This window comes from Perna viridis, chromosome 9 (assembly GCF_037379345.1).
Source record: "Perna viridis isolate PV_CMFRI_1.1 ecotype Kerala chromosome 9, ASM3737934v1, whole genome shotgun sequence".
In the NCBI taxonomy this organism is placed as follows: domain Eukaryota; kingdom Metazoa; phylum Mollusca; class Bivalvia; order Mytilida; family Mytilidae; genus Perna; species Perna viridis.
This window is the reverse complement of record NC_142453.1, coordinates 4231796-4250860: the sequence shown is the minus strand read 5'-3', so window position 1 is coordinate 4250860 and position 19065 is coordinate 4231796. Positions and strand designations below refer to the sequence as shown.

Below are 19065 nucleotides of genomic sequence, written 5' to 3'. Positions count from 1 at the left end.
GTGACGTCATAACTTAGGACTAATTTTACTATTAATATTTTTTCTGAAAAGGGCCACAGAACAGGAAGTATTAACCATAAACTTGTAGCAGGTGCACAAGGTAAACGTTAGTTCTGCTGGACAGAGGTTCTCGAGACTGTGATTCATGTGATTAATTAATGTATAACGGAATTAAAATGACATGATTAATTGACATAACTACAAACATCATATAAAATTATACAGACATTTGTATAAAATTTAAAACCCCTAAAACTATGAGTCTTCATCCCTCGTACTAAACGTTTTTAATGCTTACTTTTAGTTTTAAGTGCTTCTTGTATTAAATCAACTTTTTAATCATGAATTTCTTAAGTAATTGGTGTCAATGCTTGTTATGAGAAGTTGAAACACGTGTACAGCATTCCGAAATTTGCAATACTTATATGATTGGTACTTTGAATTCTTATCAGGTTATTTAAACATATTTATTGAGTTGATAAAACGTTCCAAACAACTAAAATAAAGATAAATGAGAAATTGTGCCCTAGGCAAAACTGCATGCGGCCGATATAATAGGGAATCGAATTCAAACTTGGGATAGACCCATTTGTCGAATATTGACCAACGCGCTCTAAAGACAATTGATCTACACAAAGATCCCCCATTTTAAAGGCATTAGAGATTAAAAATAAATGGCAAAGTTTGTCTTAAGTACATGTTTCTGGTAAATTGTCATATCTTAAGTTTTTGATTTAAATCTTAATTGTAAACTGAATCAGTTTAAAAATAAGATTGAAAATAATTATAAAATTTATTTGTTTAAATCTACTTCAACATTTCCCATACAGCTCACTTATGTTTTTAAACAAGACACGTAGAACAAATAAATACAACAAGAGAACAAAAGAAAACATAAACAACATTCAAAAAATCTTTTTATTAGCAAGCAATTAAGATTTAAGGAAAACCACCACAAGTTTATACATTCCTGTTTATTTATCAGGTTAAATATCACTGTTTTGTTCAACCAACAACACCTAGTCTCAATTTTGTCTCCCTCAGATACTACAAATTTCCAGTATTGTATTTTGTCAATTCAGTAATGAAAATAGTACTCAAGGGAACCAAGGTTATAGCAGTAATCAAAATAATGTAATCCAGAGACAAAGACCAGACATGGAAAACAGACATATACAACAAAGAATACAAAGTAACTAAAATCATACATACAAAGTAACAAAAGCAAATGAGCAACTCAGACTTCACTTAAAACTGGGAGCATGGACCAGGTACACCGGTAGGGTAAAAGTGAAGTCCGGGTAGACAAGCGAGGAAAGGAAACCCATGACCAGTTAAATAAATCAGTTTCACGGTGCAGATGGATACACCATGACGATCCACGAGTTCATGATGACGACCATTAAACTTCTGTAGTGATGACTTCAATCTTGTAACATAATCCTATTTCAGAAGGACACCTATTTGTTAGAGTTCTAGCGCTATACAAAAGGTCTGCCTAGTTTAGGCAGACTCTGGTATAACCTATCAGTTGTGATATGAACCCTCCCTACGCAGGTGCTGAAGGGATGTTGCCACAGAATGTTTTGTAAATTATCATGGGACGTCCTGAAAAACACTTGGTTAAAAGTCTGGTTTTAATGTCAATTATACCTAGCTATGATTAAAAGTTGACCACACAATCGCGATGGTTAAATCTTTCCACCAGTGCGATCAAACTAATAAACAGAACATTATAATCAATATTACATTTTTGAAGTAGCACCCATGTCATTCTTTGCCCTTTGATGATAATACCAAACCAAAACTGTTTAATAATTTCGATCCTACTGCGAATTTTGTCAGCCTTATCATAAGAACGATTTTATTATTTCTATCTTTAAAGGTAATCTCAAACATTTTTATTAAAAGTCTATCTCTTCTGCCTTCTACCGGCAATAGAATGATTTGAAATAAATGTAAATAAATATGGTGGTCATGTTTGCTTCTATGTCGGTATAGTTGACATTCCCTAAAAGCAAACTTATAAAGGAATATGGTTCCAAATTTTATGATGTAAATCTGCTGATCAATTTAAGAATAGTAGAATTTTAAAACTGGCAAATCCAAGGTGGGAAATCACTTTGAAGTCTTAAGATGTTGACGAGAATATTTCTCAGTAGACGTACGAAACTTTTTAATGATAAAAGACAATATTTCACTCCAAATTTGTATCACAAACTTGAAGATCACTCTCATGCTATGGATTTAATATATACCAAATGGCATTTCTTTGGTACAACACGTTATGATCTGGTAGGAGTTATTTCAATCTTTTTTAGCGGTAACAGTCGAAATCAATGCTGACTTCTCAAATATAATGGTTGCAGTACTACAGTCATTTTTAAAAAAAATTGTCCTTTATAAAAAGGCACTAATTTTAAGAATCATAAAAAAAAAGAAATATTTGATCCAAGAATGAGTGCAATAGGTTCATGAACCCTTAAAGCATTAAATCCAACTTTTCAAAATTGTAGATTATACCAGAAAAAAAAAACTACTTCAAATAATGTCTATGAAATTTATACTGAAAACATAAACACTGAAGTCCGAAATTGCAAACTTATATGTAAGAAAGGTACTTTACAAAGGTAGTTTACAAAATGCTGGTATTTTTAATCGACAACATATTTGTCCAGTGTGGTGGACGTGTTTTTCAACAAACGGTCGGCATTTCAATGGAAACAAATTGTGCTCCTTTACTTGCTGATCTATTCCTTTACTCTTATGAGGCTGACTTTATAGCTGATCTGATCCGAAAGAATGAATATCGTTTGGCTAGATCCTTCAATCTCAGGTTCCGCTATGTAGATGACGTATTATCTTTAAACAATCATAATTTCGGGGATTTGATACATTGCATCAACCCAAAAGAACTTGAGATAAAGGATACTACAGACACTGTGAAGTCAGCCTCATATCTTGACCCAGACTTAGAAATCGATGGTAGAGGAAAACTATTGACCAAACTTTACGACAAACGTGATGACTTTTCATTCAGAATTGTCAACTTTCCTTTCATCTGTGGCAACACTCCTTCAGCACCTGCGTATGGAGTGTTCATATCACAACTCATACGTTATGCCAGAGCTTGCCGAAACTACGTAGACTTTTTGTATCGCACTAGAACTCTAACAAATAGGCTTCTGAAACAGGGTTATGTTGCTACAAAATTGAAGTCATCACTTCAGAAATTTTATGGTCGTCATCACGAACTCGTGGATCGTTATGGTGTATCCATCTGCACCATGAAAACTGATTTATTCAACGGGTCATAGTTTTCCTTCCCTCGTTTGTCTACCCTAGACTTGACTTTTTATGAGCAACTCGGCGGGTGTTTCTAGAAAAGCAGAGGACGCTTACCCTACCTGTACACCTGATCCATGCTCCCAGTTTTTAGTGGAGTCCGAGTTGCTTATTTGCTTTTGTTACTTTGTATGTATGATTTTAGTTACTTTATGTTCTTTGTTGTGTATGTCTGTTTTCCATGTCTGGTCTTTATCCCTGAATTACATTCTTTTGATTACCGCTATAACCTTGGTTCCCTTGATTACTCTTTGATTACCGCTATAACATTGGTTCCCTTGATTACTCTTTGATTACCGCTATAATCTTGGTTCCCTTGATTACATTTTGACTAGCTCATAAGTTCATGTATAAATTGTATACAACTTTATAATAAAAGAAAAAAACCATGCTAACAGTTTTTAGTGGAGTCCGAGTTGCTAATTTGCTTTTATTACTTTGTATGTATGATTTTAGTTACTTTAGTTGTGTTTGTCTGTTTTCCATGTCTGGTCTTTGTCCCTGGATTGCATTCGTTTGATTACCGCTATGACCTTCGTTCCCTTGATTACTTTTTTTGACTAGCTCATAAGTTCATGTATAAATTGTATAAAACTTTATAATAAAAGAAAAAAACTAAAAAAGAAAGAGCAAAACGGGGAAGGACAATATTAAAGACAAAAACTACAGTTCGGCAATTATTAGAAACGTAAAGTTAATTTTGCATCATTAAAGCTCTTCCCTTAGTTCATACCCTGTATCTAAAATAAAAGATTAGTTATCTCTCTTTGATATAAAAATGCCATCTTAATTGAGTTACCTCATTTCACCACTTTATATAGAAGTCCTTGTCCATATGTAAAAATAACAACTTAACACTGCGGGTGAAAATATTGAGTCATTTTGTTTTTTTTTCTATCTGATAACTGTTTTAATATTCATAAGGTTTGAAACCTACTATGTAAGCTATGTAATTTCAGAAATGATAGGTCTCTCTTGTTTCTGATATAATAGGTCTCGCTGGTTTTGCCCCCTTGTTTTGATCAGATAGGTATCCTTGGGTTTGATATGACAAATTTCCATGTTTTTTATATGATAGAACAAGTCTCTCTAGTTTTGATATGAATGATCTCCATGGTTTTGATGACAAGTCACCCAGGTATTAATATGACAAGTCTTCCTTGTTTATAATATCCCTGGTTTTGATATACAATGTAGTAGGTCTCCCTGGTTTAATATTATTGGTTTCCAATGTTTGATATAATACGTTTATATATAACCAGTCACTCTGGTTTTGATATAATATATACCCTAGGTTGTTTATTTTATGTATCCTAGGTATTTTTATAATAGGTTTTGATGTAATAGGTCTCCCTGGTTTTGATATAATAGGTATCCCTGGTTTTGGTGTAATAGGTATCCCTGGTTTTGATATAATATGTATCCCTGGTTTTGATGTAATAGGTATCCCTGGTTTTGATATAATAAGTATCCCTGGTTTTGATATAATAGGTATTCCTGGTTGTGATGTAATAGGTCTCCCAGGTTTGATATTATAAGTATCCCTGGATTGCTATTATAGGTCTCCCTGGTTTTGATATAATATGTCTCCCTGGTTTTGATGTAATAGGTATTCCTGGTTTGGATATGATATGTCTTTAGATTTTGATATGTTAGGACTGCCGGTTTTTAAATGAAAGATCTCCAATGTTTGAATTTGACGATCCTTCCTGCTTTTGAAATGATAGGTTTCCACGGTCTAGAAATAATAGGTCTCTCTGGATTCGATATGATAATATGAGTGGTGCTTTTGTAATTGATAAGTTGATTGGTTGAACACTAGGCGTCAATTACGTTTTGTTTTGGTATTAAAATAGATCAATCACCATGCATATGTTGATACACATATGGATCAATTACAAGGCAAATCAAAGGCTAGTTACATACATTGGAAAGACTCAGTTACCTTGAACACTTTACTGTTATTTCACAAGTCTATTACTTGACACAAATTGTATCTTTTGTCAATATGATGTAAACTTAAGTTGACAGTTTTCTTTATCAATTTATCGTTTATCTTAAATGCACAGTATCAATTATTTAACAAAGTTTGTTAAAGTACTACCTTGACCGTTTTGCTGAATATTTTGATTTTTTTCCACATCTTTAAAAATCTATGGCATAGTTTTGAATAAAACAACTGGTATTTAAGAGTTTTTCAAATACAATATATTTTTAGTATTTCTTGGAAAAGTTATTTCATTCATATGATTTTAGATTAACGGTTTACGACGATGGTGACGTATTTAATTGTTAGCTGGAATTAAGATTTATTCGAACAACTAGAAGTAAGTTCTTTTTTCTTTTTTCTAGTTTTTATTTTCTTTTCTATATTCAATAGATATTGATAAGATATATTAGGCAAGTATACATATAATATCTTAAATATTATTAAAGATCTAAAATACGACAAAGAGCTAATAGGAGAGAAACCCAACGTAGTGGCCGAACATGATAGGTACACACATTACGAATTTTTCGATTTTGCCATGTAACTCGGGTTATGGTTTCCCTATTATAACAAAATGGCTTCTAGAACAAGGTTATGTTGATACAAGATTGAAGTCATCACTACAGGAGTTTTATGGTCGTCATCCATGAACTCGTGGATCGTTACGGTGTATCAATCTGCGCTTTGTTCAACGTGTAATAGTTTTCCTTTCCTCTTTCGTCTATCCCGGACTTGACTTTTTAAGAGCAACTCGGCGGGGGTTTCTAGAAAAGCAAAGGAGGCTTATCCTATCCCTATCGGCGGACCTGGATTACATTATTTTGATTTTCGCTATAACCTTGGTTCCCTTTGATTATTCATTACCTCAATTCTCTGTTTTTTTTCCAGAAGATATGCAGTTACACTGTAAATATTCCCCCCTGAAATGTTATGTAGTAAGTCAAGAAAAGAATACAAATCTATTTCATTACTACACAGTTAACTTTAACTTTAAACTTAAGACCGATTTGTTTAACTACGTCAGAAAATCAAAGTGAACTATATATATTTTAAATATTTTGAATACAATTATGGTAAAATATGGTATGATTGATTGATTGTTGGAGTTTAACGCCCGAGCAGCAATATTTCAGCTATATTCAGGCAAAGAACATGAAATTGAATGATATAATGAACATGAAATGATGATAATGATGAAATGAAAAAAGGTTGGGACAAAAGTTGATTGCCACAAGAAAAGGGGAGAGATGGGTAGGGTCGGGCAATTTAGCCTCCTGTGGCGGAGCGAAAAGGTTCCTACTCCTATCAAATACCACAGCAGGAGTAGTTAACGGGCGAGGAACGAGGCATCTTTTCCAACACGGTGCACCACTATGGTTTGCGATCAGGTTTTCCGTATTATAGCCTGACTACCCCAGGATGTAACACGCCTGGGGTACCACATTCCACCACCTGGGGCACACAACCCAGTTGCTCTGTGGGCAGAGCGCCTAGCCTCAGACTAGTTTTCTGAGCACTATTTAGTCGCCTTTTACAAGCTTAGCGCTGCTGCAGGCCTATTCGTCTGACACCCGGACCCGCACATGTCTAAAATATATGACATTAGAGACTTTGCACGTTTTCGTTTTTAAAAAAATGGAAATTTAACCAGTATTACGTAAGATGTTCTTGTCCTCTGTTCTAACTAAATGTATTAAATGGTATATCTATGGTGATTTTAGACAAACTATTAAGATACTCTGAAAGGTTCTAATTTTGATTTTATCCCACAAACCCGTGGATTTAAGTTTTATTTTACGTATGGAATGTACCTTGCTCTACCAATAAGACACTCTTATTTGCTTTTCAATAATAAATGTGCATATTTTACCGAACTCAAGTCAGTCATGACCATTCACAAAAACGAGTTAAATGTCACCAATTTGAAAAAAAATCAACAAAAAGGAAATTGTGAATGGAATACCTGGTATAAATATTTTCCTGTTTTACCAAGAAAATACATTACCGTAAACATAAATTCGTAGAAATGAAACGCAAAGATTTCTTTGAAAAGCACATTAACATATATTTTGACTTCTATTGTATATTTCATATTTTCATGATTTAAAAAAATCACAAAAATGATCAAATGTTACTTTCATGCCATGTAGGAAATTTAAGTGTCATTCCTTGGTAGACAGTTACAAAAGGGACAGTATAGGTAAAATAAACCGCAATCATGTTAAAAATGGTATTCTTGATAGGACAACATTAACCCATTGTAAAATTGTATAAAAAAGACATATGATAAAGGATGTGTGAAGTTTCATCTTTAGAGTATTTGCCAATTAGAAATGGGGACGGACCAGCAGACGGGCGGACGGATAGCGTGATCGCAATCTCCTCTCCTACTTTTCAAGCAGGGGTATAAACACACTATTTTAATACCCACCATGTTTTGACGTATACTCGTTCAAGAACCTGCAATGTAAGACTTGAAACTTTCCTTGCTTAATTTGTAAAATAATTTTCCTCCGTGCTACATTTTCTTAAAATACACAAATCAAGTTATGAAATTCGAGTAATCGACATTTTCCGGAAGATAGTTGCTATATTCCTGTACTTCACCTATTGCATCCAAAATTTTCAATTATAAAAGTCGATTGCAGAACCTCGAGATTGAGAACTTCATGGCTAAACCACCAGGCCGTTCTTGAAAAACTTTCCATTCAAATATGGTCCTTCTGGTCACGTCGTTACGGGAGATTTAACCATCATCGAAAATGAATTTCTACGTAATATCCTTTCTAAAGGTCCCAAGTACCGTGAACAACGCTCCATTAATTTGAATTAAAACTTTAAAGTTCTTATGGATGCCGTGGAGGACTGTGCAAGAAAATTTGATAAACAAGAAAAAGAAGACATCGATTCTCTGTCAGAGGGTGTCTTTAATTTTGAAACAAATAAAAGTTTTAAGTAGGTCAAGGCTACATCTGTTATCAAAGACCCCGATGTAGCAAAAATATTGTTTACTATACATGACAAATATGTTGTCGTACCAGCAGACAAAGCCTAAAACAACATTGTTTTTGTCTGAAAAACGTTTTACATTCAATGCTTATTATCAGAGGAAGACGTAGAGAATAATAGCAGTGATAACCTATGCTTCCACCCACTCTACAAAGAAGATATTGTGGTTAACCATAAATCTGCGCTATCATTTTTGGTCCTCTACCAAGGACGATGATAGTGATTTACCGTCTATATACTGGATTCCTAAACTCCACAAGAATCCATACAAACAACGTTTCATGCTGGATCTGCAAATTGTACCTCTTTCAATGATGTATGATTTTAGTTACTTTATGTTCTTTGTTGGGTATGTCTGTTTTCCATGTCTGGTCTTTGTCCCTGGATTACATTCTTTTGATTACCGCTATAACCTTGGTTCCCTTGATTACTCTTTGACGAAATTATCCTCCCGACCGAAGGCTGCAACTAGCCATGATTACAAATACCTCTATAAACTGAAATAACTGATTCATAATGCGATCTTTTAAGGACTGTAATTTTATAACTAATACATTCTAATTGGACATTTAATTATATTTTTTTTTTAGTGTCAACATTTTTTTTACTTGCAGCAACTATGTAAACTGGAACAAATGATAATGTATATATTATATATAAACGGTTTTGAACGGTCTATAAATTTGAATGATATTGATCATCTAACTGAACGACTTTGTTTATATAGAGATATCATTACAAACCTGCTGTATTATGCAATTCCTTTTGTAATTAACAACCAAGGGTATTGTATATATTGGTTATTATTGTTGAAAGTTTTGTTTATACTTGGCTATTTAAAATCTACTGAAATAAAACTGCTGATCTTCCTAAAAATTGAAGTAATTGTTAAAAAATTAAAACAACATTGGTAGTCTTGCGTATATTTCCTATTATACTACCAGGTATCATAAATATATTCTTCAATAATTGCTTAATCAATTGGCATTAATATAATATATAAAGGGAAAATGGAAAACTTTCGAGAAATCTTAGATTTTAGCACTTTTTTCTACATGTCGAATACTTATCATTAGGATACTCAGTTAAAAAATTTTTACAGTTCATTTCAAACTTTCTTAAAAGTGAAACCCTGTTAGAGAATCAAACACTCTCAGTTTAAGTTAACAGCAAAGAAAGTTAAAATAACACAGTGGAAATTACAAGAAAAACTGAATAGTTATAATTAAATTCAAAGCTGTTTTTAAAGGAGATGCAGGTATCGGTATCTCGTTATAGGCTTACTTGGTTGAAGCGTGCTAAAACTATATCAACAAAAATATATGATGTTACTATTTTGAAGCTTATGATCTATAATATATTGTCTGATTTTGTGGGCTTTCGTTTTATCTTTATTAAAACTACTCTAGATAAGTGAGCCCGGGACGAGGTGGGTACGATTCATCAGATTCCACTAATATTTTCACTTTATAAATAGGATTCGAGTCTGGTGATTTTTTTTCAGCCTGGTATTTGGTTCTTGTGTTCAAAAATCAAAGTATTATTTATTTTTGCTTGTTTCTATGGAAACATATTGTAAGCAATAGCAGAATTATATCATTCGGTAACAAAAAACACAGTCACTTTGTATAATCATTTATTAAAATATAAAAGTAAACATAATCCTTTATTGACGTAGAATAGGTTTAATTTACAACAAAGGTCTTGTTTGGTTTAGCTGAAGACATTTTCACTTTTCTTTAACTACTAGATTTTGGAAAACGATTTTCATCATGTTTAAGTGAAATATTTTTCTTCACAAATTCTTGCCTGAAATACCTCTTATACCAAGAAATTAAGATTCCTTTCCAATACTGTCCGACTGTCCGTAAAATGTTAAATTTAAAACTTCATTTTTGCTGACATATTTCAATTCCAAATATAGCAAATTGAAGTTTTTTTGGCGCGAGTAATTTATGTATGTTATATTTGATTGATACATCACTTACTTGAAAACTCAGAGTATGGCTGCAGCACCGGCATATGGAGAACAAGACAATTACGCCACGCCTAGACAAGAGTTTCCGTACGACAGTACAGAAAATCTATTCAGGAAGGTATAAAGTTCTTGTATAACGTTAACTTCTCATTCTATGGATAAGGAGAAATGAGGCAATATATAGTTTAATTTGATAATCTAAATACTAAATAAAGAACAATGGAAATGATTTTCATTGGAGGATGGGGATTTTTCTATTGGGAATGGCGACATTTTTTTCAGGAATGGGGGATGGTTGATGAAATATTCAAGAACTAAAATGTATGTCTGTATTATTCTTGATGTACTTTAATAAACATGCCTTAAAGTTTTTACTTGTCCAATAACTGTAAATTCAAAAACTATTGTACGCAATATTATCATTATGATGATTGTAAAAATCGTTTCATCGCCAATAAATGTACATTGAAAAATAAGTTATTTTAATGCTTTTTATAAAATAAGAAATATTCGATATAGTGATAATGAAAAATAATTAACGATTCTTCACTTTCATCCATAATTAAGACTGTATAAATGTTCTTGTTTTGTATATTGATCGATGGTATGAGAATATATAAGAGTTTTTTTTTAATATCAATATGTAGTGGGACGAGGAAAGATCAGAAAAATGGAGAACATACTATACAGCTGTAATAAACGAAATGAAATATCAGGTACATATTTTTTTACTGTGTCGACCATCTTTATTTTTAAGGATAGTACTTATTTATCTTATAAATGAAATCGATTTAAGAAACGATCGGGGGTCAGTCTTGTGTTACCGAAATACGAAGAAGAAACAGCACACAAAGGAAAAAAAAATATCTTAAACATATCAAGGTTCAGACACAAAGCTCAGAATTCAGAAGTCTAATGTCCGATACAGCACGCAAATGATTGTTAATATTAATCTGAAAACGACAAGAAATTGCGGATTAACCATTGTTTGAAAACAAATACAAAGGTTTATATGTTCGTGAAGATATAATAAGTAAGCCATTTTTGGGTTGGTATAATCGGCAAACATGTACTACTATCTAAATTTGATGAATTTAATATTTAACCTTATCATGTTATAATATCAATTTGGACATGCAAATGACTATAATACTTTGTGACAAAGTACATATGTAATTAGAAATTCACGTTACGTTGATGAATGTACTGAATGACTTACAGACACTTTCTTGACCTTATGACAGTAACACACTTGTTTTTGTAATACAAAAAATGGCAATCATACATATTGCAAATTTCGATATGCTTTATACATGTTTCAAAGAGTAGCCTCTTATCTGCAGCATAAGAGTAAAATACACAGGAAGATCTAACTCCGAAAATTAATTGTTTACTCAAATTCAAATCTATCGAAATAGAAATCAAATAGTGTTTTTGGGTGTCATTTTAATAAAATGTAATAGGTTAGACTCAAGAAGTTTAACAGGATTGTACAACTCATATGCATCACATTCTGAGACGTATATATATATATATAAACGATGTGTATTTTTAGCTGTCAGATACCACGAAATTTAAAGATATGATCCAGATTTTAGAGGGATATCATGAAAAAAGACATAAGGTATTTATGCTTAAAAGCCAATGTAAATACCTAAATACTATTTCATCACTTTTTTAAAGCAAAATAGCGGTTGCTTGCCTCATCAAATTGAAGCATCAGTGTTTTTATATCATGAAAAAAGACATAAGGTATTTATGCTTATAAGCCAATGGAAATACCTCACTACCATTTCATCACTTTTTTAAAGCAAAATAGCGGTCCTCATCAATTATTTTTTAACAAATTCTGGTGCATGTTTTCCAGCCATATTCTCGACACAATTGCCTGCATATATACATTGACTTGATCGCCAAATTCAATTCCCGTTGCATGTTTCTGAACTTTCATTTAATCTACCGGTACAAAGTCTGTCAATGTAGAGTGATGTAGTGTGCTGTGACGTTCGCAGATAAATGTCGTGAATTATCTGAGTGTTTGATTAACAAACCAAATTACATGGCATTTCTTATGAAAGTTCTTGAACTGACGCACGTGTTTTAACAACATTGAATGGTTCATTAAGCGGTTTTATGCAAAAAATGCATCGTAAATGATATAAGATATATGTTACCTTCATATAAGTGAAAATTTTTTGATATGGTGTATCCATCTGCTCCATGGGAACCGATTCGTTCAATGTGTCATAGTTTACTATCCCTCTTTTGCCTTACCCGTACATGACATTTTATGAGAAACTCTGCAGATGCTTCCAGAAAAGCAAAGAAAGCTTCACCTACCGGTGCATCTGATCCATCCTTCAAGTGTATTAGTAAAGGAATCCATATTGCTCATCTCCTTTAGTTTAATTGTACGTCATTTTAGCTCAAGTAATGTTTTTTTGTGTTATTTTCCCTGCTTGGTTGTTGTACTTGGACTGTATTTTGATTACCGTTCGAATCCTGGTTCCACTGTCTAGCTTCCCTTACAATCTGTGCCAGCTCAGACATGACCACGTCCATGGAGAAACGACAGTGTATCAAACTATATCAAACTCTTTATAAAATATACCTAAAACATCTTTGACACGCTGATGATATTATGGAACTACAGATACTGAACCGTCATTGTCAACAAACTACCTTTTTAAATATATATAAACATGCACATATAAGAATATGATAACTTTTAGAATCAGTTCACATTTCACCATTCAACTTTCAAATATCATTTAATTAACTGAAATCAATCTCTCTTAATGACATGGATTTTCTCTTACGAGCCTAGGCAATTGTCTGATTTGTTTGGTTATTATTTGCTTTGTTTCTGTCTTACTCAATGTTTTGTTAATTGATTAATCCAATTTTGTTTCATTATTGTTTATTATTACACTTACTACGCCCCTCTTATAGTTCTATACCAAACACAGAGGAAACGGCCACTATGGAAATAAACTAAAATTTAAACCTTTAAAAAACACATATGTACTCTTTCTCTACTTCCTTTTAACCTGCATTAGTTGTATTCTACCTTCACATAATCAATTTTAATTGTGTTAATGCATATGAATCTGCGTTATTTTCTTATATTTAACTTCATACAAAAATTCTAAATTCCTATTGGATAAGCATTATTTGTTATGTTAGTCTATTCCTTTCTATCTCCTCCCCTAAAAATGATTGGTATATCATCCTCTTCATGACATATCTCCACCTTGAAAGGAAATTAATGTCTTTCCTTGTCCTTAAACACCTCCTTTTCATTTTCATTTAAGATTACTTTAATTAGAAAAAATGAATACTGGAGGTGTTCATAATTGTTTGTTTGTTTGTTTTTGCTATTGTTGATATATTCAAATGCTAAAATACTTGTTAATTTCATTCTAGTTTAACTATATCTGACGTATTGCAACATTTCTTAAAGGTTATGCACATATGCATAAACGTGTAATGTATTACAAATATGAAAGGGGTATTCAATATTATATAACACATATTGCCTGTAGCAGAGGGTGATAAACCGAGTAAAACAATCAGAGAATATATCACCCTCGACTCGGTGAATATCTACCTTGTGTGTTACTTCGGCGTACCACCCTCGACTTGGGGGAATATCTACCTTGTGTGTTACTTCGGCGTACTACCCTCGACTTGGGAGAATATCTACCTTGTGTGTTACTTCAGCGTATCACCTTTGACTCGGGGAAATATCTACCTTGTGTGTTATTTCGGCGTATCACCCTCGACTCGGGGGAATATCTACCTTGTGTGTTACTTCGGCGTATTACCCTCTACTGCAGGCAATGTTTGTATATAATACTAATCAAGCATACAAAATTATAATGTAACTATTGGTACTTGGAAAAGACTTCATGAGTATATACTACTTGTTTTTCGTCCTTTAAGTTGGCATGCCGATGCAAATAAAGTATGTTTCAACTACAGGAACTGGACACAAAATTAGATGATATCAAAAAGAAAATGCAGGACCTGGACAGTAAATTAGAGGATCTAAAAGTAATATTACATGTACTTTTCCAAAACAAATTAAAAGGTTAAATACTATATATAGTATACTAATTAAAAAAAAGAACTTTATCTAGAAACTATCTTCGATTTCTTTGATGAAATTTATTATGTTTATTGCATTAGTAATAGAGTATTGTACTTAATTGGAAAACATTTACTACACATGTTTTTACTTTACGGAAATTTACGCGATATTATTGTGTCTACTACGATTTTTTCCTAAATTTTAATACAAATAGCGAAAAATTAACGGATTATTAAAACCACCTTCTTAATAGACAGATAAAAAAAATATAAAATGTCCAATCATTCTTTTGATGATTATAATTTGCAATTATTTCAATTTCAGGTGATGCGACCAATTAACAAAATCGAAGAATATATATCCAAAGTTATACCATGGATATGGGTAAATATGATAAGAGTTTTTACCATTTTTTTTTCAATTTAAGAATTTTACAAACGAAACGTATTTAATTGAAAAAAATTGTGATATGATATATGTGAAATATTTTCAACAAATATCCTAAAAGTCTATTTACTGGGACTTTATATATGACTTTTTAATGACGTATACATTTGTATTACAATTTGAATGTTTGTTAAACTGTAATCAATTACTTTAATTGACATAGTTTAGTATAGTTATACAGAATATTCAATTAAATAAACCCTCAAATGCGGAGAAATAATTGGGTTTAAGAAAAGACTTACTAATGCCAAAATATATCGGCAAAAAACTTGGAATACAATGTACATAACAAAAAAAAAACACGATTTGAGGAACACAAGTTTGTTCAAATACAATGTAAAGAACAGAATGAAAGTCAATTAACAGAGGTAAAACAATTATAAAATGGAGTTTCCGTGATTTATTTCTTAATTAAAGATATATCCAATGAATATTGCCAGAGACTATTGTATAACTTTTTAAAATTAATGCATGGTGTCAAACCCCTGTTTGTCATATTACTTACTTCAGGTATTTGGGGTCGGATGTGGATTTATACTTTTGTTTCGGGAATTAATGACGCCCTCCGTGTGTGTGATGCCTGCTGATCTGCTGGACAAAAGCTGTATATTCTTGAGGAGATAAGAATCAGAGTAACGTTTAATTCAAAAACAATTGGAGATGAACTTCAAATATTACAAAAAACAGCATATTATTATTAGAATTAATAATTTAAACATATATAATTTCGAAATGGCTGCAGTGAAATATAACAAAATTTCCAGGATCTGTTCCCCATTAAAAATTTAGTTGATTGAATTGGAACCATAACCTAGTACGGTTGAGAATAGAAAATATTACCCAAATATTTTTTTACTTTGAAATCCAACTCTTGCATTTGGATTTCAAAATCCCCATGACAAACCCAGATAAAAAAGAATGGGATGGCTTACGTGTAAAGACTTTTTTGTTATTCTGTGATAAATTATGAAATAACCGTATCTTAAATATGTGCCTTGCTCCGGATTACAATGTAGAAAAGGCGTTATAGTTTATCATGCATCAAAGAAAGGTAGTCAAGTTGTATCTCAGATATCAACAAATCTTTGGTCGATTTTAGAAAAGTCTACCGAAAAATGCATATGTCAGTTTACAACTTAGTAAACAGAAACAGATAATGCAATTAATTGCCAAGAAAAAATTCAAAAGCCATTCAAAGTACACATCTTCAATAAAAACAATCATTTTTCAAAAATATTTTCACCGTAAGCACTCGAGCGATATAATTGTAACATTTTATTAGAATAGCTCATACACCAATGCTTATGTCAGTGACACAAACTTTAAATTTTGAGTCACCAAATTGTTCTATTTAATACATTGTAACATAATCTAATATAAACGTTGAAAGGTAATGAGTGTTTAAACTGTCATGATCAAATTTCTAATTTCTAATTTTGATTTAAAAATGTCAATAAAGTATTTCAAGCAAAGCTTGTACTAAATAGAACAATGGTTTTATGAGAGTCCATCTTAAAATCATTATTTTTTTATTAATTAGCACTCTAAATAAGAATCATGCAAAATGTGATTCTTGGTTGGAAAGCCTACATATTCTTATTTTTTGATATTTTGTTTAAATGGTTATTGTAAACAGATATTAACATGTAGCTTTTTCATATAACCCTTATTCTTATGAGATAACAAAATATATAGAATGTACTGTAGAATTCAAAATTAAAGGAGATAGTAACTGTTGAATTTTCAATGTGGATTATTTATCACCTGAGAGCATACAGATTGGAATGACATTTCATTATTTAGAAAAAAATGTGTAGACATTTTTAGGTATATCACATATTACAGAATTGGCATGATTATTACAAATACTACTTCTAACAATGACATTAATAACGGATTAAGTGCAAAATTAAAGGAAAACAAAATATTTTCGAGCTAGTTTTTTGCATGTCTGTATGAAATCCGGTATTAACCTAATTAATAGTCACTCATTTGGCATAAGGCCTCATCACTTTTCAATTGAAAGTAAAAGAGGTAATTTAAAAAAAAAAACATATCTGCAGGATACCAATTGTTCTGGAAATATGCGCAAAAGAAGAAATCGTTTTAATGCCATAATTTTAACTGTAATTAAGTCTAATTAGTATAATTGAGTTAATCAATAGACCGTCATATATTTATACTATACATGTCTAGACTAATTACAATGTGATTAAACTGTTAAAGTCTTTGTAAGCCAATCACCCATGTAAAATTTGATAAGTAGAAAAATGACACTCAAGTTAAATAGGGATTTTTTCGTAACTTTATAACAGTAGATCAAATATCTATGGCAGACTATTTAAAAAATGAATATTTTATAAAAGAAATTAAGAATAGGGTTATGTTGCTACATGGTAAAAATCATCACTATAAAAGTCTGATGGTCGTCATTATGAAACCAAAATCGATACGGTATGTCCATCTGAATTATGAGCAACCGTCTAGTTCACCGTGTCATAGTTTTTTCTATTTCGTCTACATAGGACATGATATTTTGTTAGCAACAATGCAGATGTTCCTAGAAATGCTGAGGACGCTAACATGTTCATGGTCCTGTATTTAGTGGAGTTCGGGTTTGTTTTGTTCCCTCTTATTTAAAGCACGTAGCTATTTACATAAACACAGCAGACGCATAAGATACAACCAAAAGAAAAGTATACAAAAGCATCCGGGCACATTCCGGTCTCGCAGGGTCTATATTTCGACTTTTTCATAAGAGAAGGGAAACTCCGTCGTTGGAATTTACTTTCTCAGTGTAATTATCTATAAACTTTCATACAGTCTCCATTTCATATTTTCGTTCGCTGTTTTATCAATCTTCTGTGAGCTGGCACAAAGAATTCAGACTCAGCGTGTCGACATAGTAATCAAGGGAACCAAGATTCTAGCAGAAATCAAAAGAACGAAAATAATACACACAAAGAAACAAAAGTAAATGACCAACTCAAACTCCACTTAAAACTGGGAAAATGAAGCCTAATTATAAGAAGTCTAGGGCGGTACAAAAAGTTTGCACAGTTACGGCGAGCTCTGGCATAATATATGAACTGTGATATGAAAACTCCATAAGCAGCTGCTGAAGGGATTTCCCGTGGATGAGAGGAAAGTTTGATAATACGAAATAAAAAGTCTTTGCATTTGTCGTATAGTTAGGTCAATAGTTTTCTGTTTCCATCGATCTCTTAAGCTTTGTGTAGGTCAGAATATGAGATTGACTCCACGGTGTCTCTACTATCCTTTATCGGAAGTTCTTTTGGGTAGATGCAATATAAAAAATCCCGGAAATTAGGATTTCTCCAACAATAATATGTCATCTATATACGGAAACTGAGATCCAAGGGTCTGGCTTAACGACATTCCTTCCTTTGGATCAGATCAGTTATAAGGTCATCCTCATAAGATAAAGAAATGGGTCAGCGAATAGAGGAGCACAACTTTTTCTCATTGGAATGCCGACTGTTTGTTGAAAAAACGTGTCCGCCACACCGAACAACTATGTTGTCAGGAAAAAATTCTAGAATTTTGAAAACATCTTCTTCGATATTTTTGGAAGATGATTTGGAATCGTTTTTTTATACAAAGTATAAGGAATCTCTACCAAATTCTACGCATCTGTATTTAGGTGTACCGTCTTTTTTTGGAGTAATAGTTATTATAATGTTTTTGAGTCGGGATTTTAACTGAGTGTGGGAAATTGAAGTATATAGGGTTAAAAAAATCATAAAATTTAATGCCATTGTATTCTGATAATAATCTTGAATTAAGGGTTTCAAGAAGTTTTCTAGGATTCACATTAAGTCGAGCTAGTAAAACGTAGGGTCTGTTATGAAATGCATAACATATCTGCCATATAACGTTATAATAATGTCAATCAATCAATCAATCAATCAATCAATCAATCAACTTTTGTTTCTCTGTAAATGAACGTTTGTATTAAAACAAAAACGATTTAAAGTGTTGCTTTGATATAACAATGGAACTTTACCTTTTACAGAACAGGTAAACCATTCAGTATTATATCTGTTTTTAACACAAAGAAAATGCATTTAAAATTTGCTACTATCACATGATTTGATTTAATTGTATTTGCAGTTTAAGTGAAGAAAAACATCATTTATTTATTTTTTTTATCTAGATTTACATTTGAATATGGTTCTATTA

At 32.0% G+C, this 19065-nt stretch overlaps 1 protein-coding gene across 3 annotated transcripts; it reads left to right on the top strand.

Annotated features, from left to right (window-relative positions):
• The first annotated feature begins 61 nt into the window (after window positions 1-61).
• On the top strand, window positions 62-16609 carry LOC148606182 (uncharacterized). 3 transcript variants are annotated; one of them, XM_088545095.1, is made up of 8 exons: window positions 62-100; window positions 5602-5672; window positions 10345-10440; window positions 10970-11038; window positions 11878-11946; window positions 14307-14415; window positions 14740-14799; window positions 15373-16609. In XM_088545095.1, exons 3-7 carry the CDS (start codon window positions 10348-10350, stop codon window positions 14754-14756), a joined length of 357 nt encoding a protein of 118 aa, XP_088401221.1. In that variant the 5' UTR covers window positions 62-100; window positions 5602-5672; window positions 10345-10347; the 3' UTR covers window positions 14757-14799; window positions 15373-16609. The 3 variants fall into 3 exon arrangements, with proteins under 3 accessions (XP_088401221.1, XP_088401220.1, XP_088401219.1); XM_088545093.1 differs by having other exon boundaries at window positions 77-100; window positions 14307-14378; XM_088545094.1 differs by lacking the exon at window positions 10970-11038 and having other exon boundaries at window positions 63-100; window positions 14307-14378.
• The last annotated feature ends 2456 nt before the right edge of the window (window positions 16610-19065 follow it).

Coding starts and splice junctions, on each gene's coding strand:
- LOC148606182 (XM_088545093.1), top strand. CDS start 10,348: ATGGCTGCAGCACCGGCATATGGAGAACAAGACAATTACGCCACGCCT. Junction 10,441..10,969: donor CAGAAAATCTATTCAGGAAG/GTATAAAGTTCT, acceptor ATCAATATGTAG/TGGGACGAGGAAAGATCAGA. Junction 14,800..15,372: donor AAGTTATACCATGGATATGG/GTAAATATGATA, acceptor TACTTACTTCAG/GTATTTGGGGTCGGATGTGG.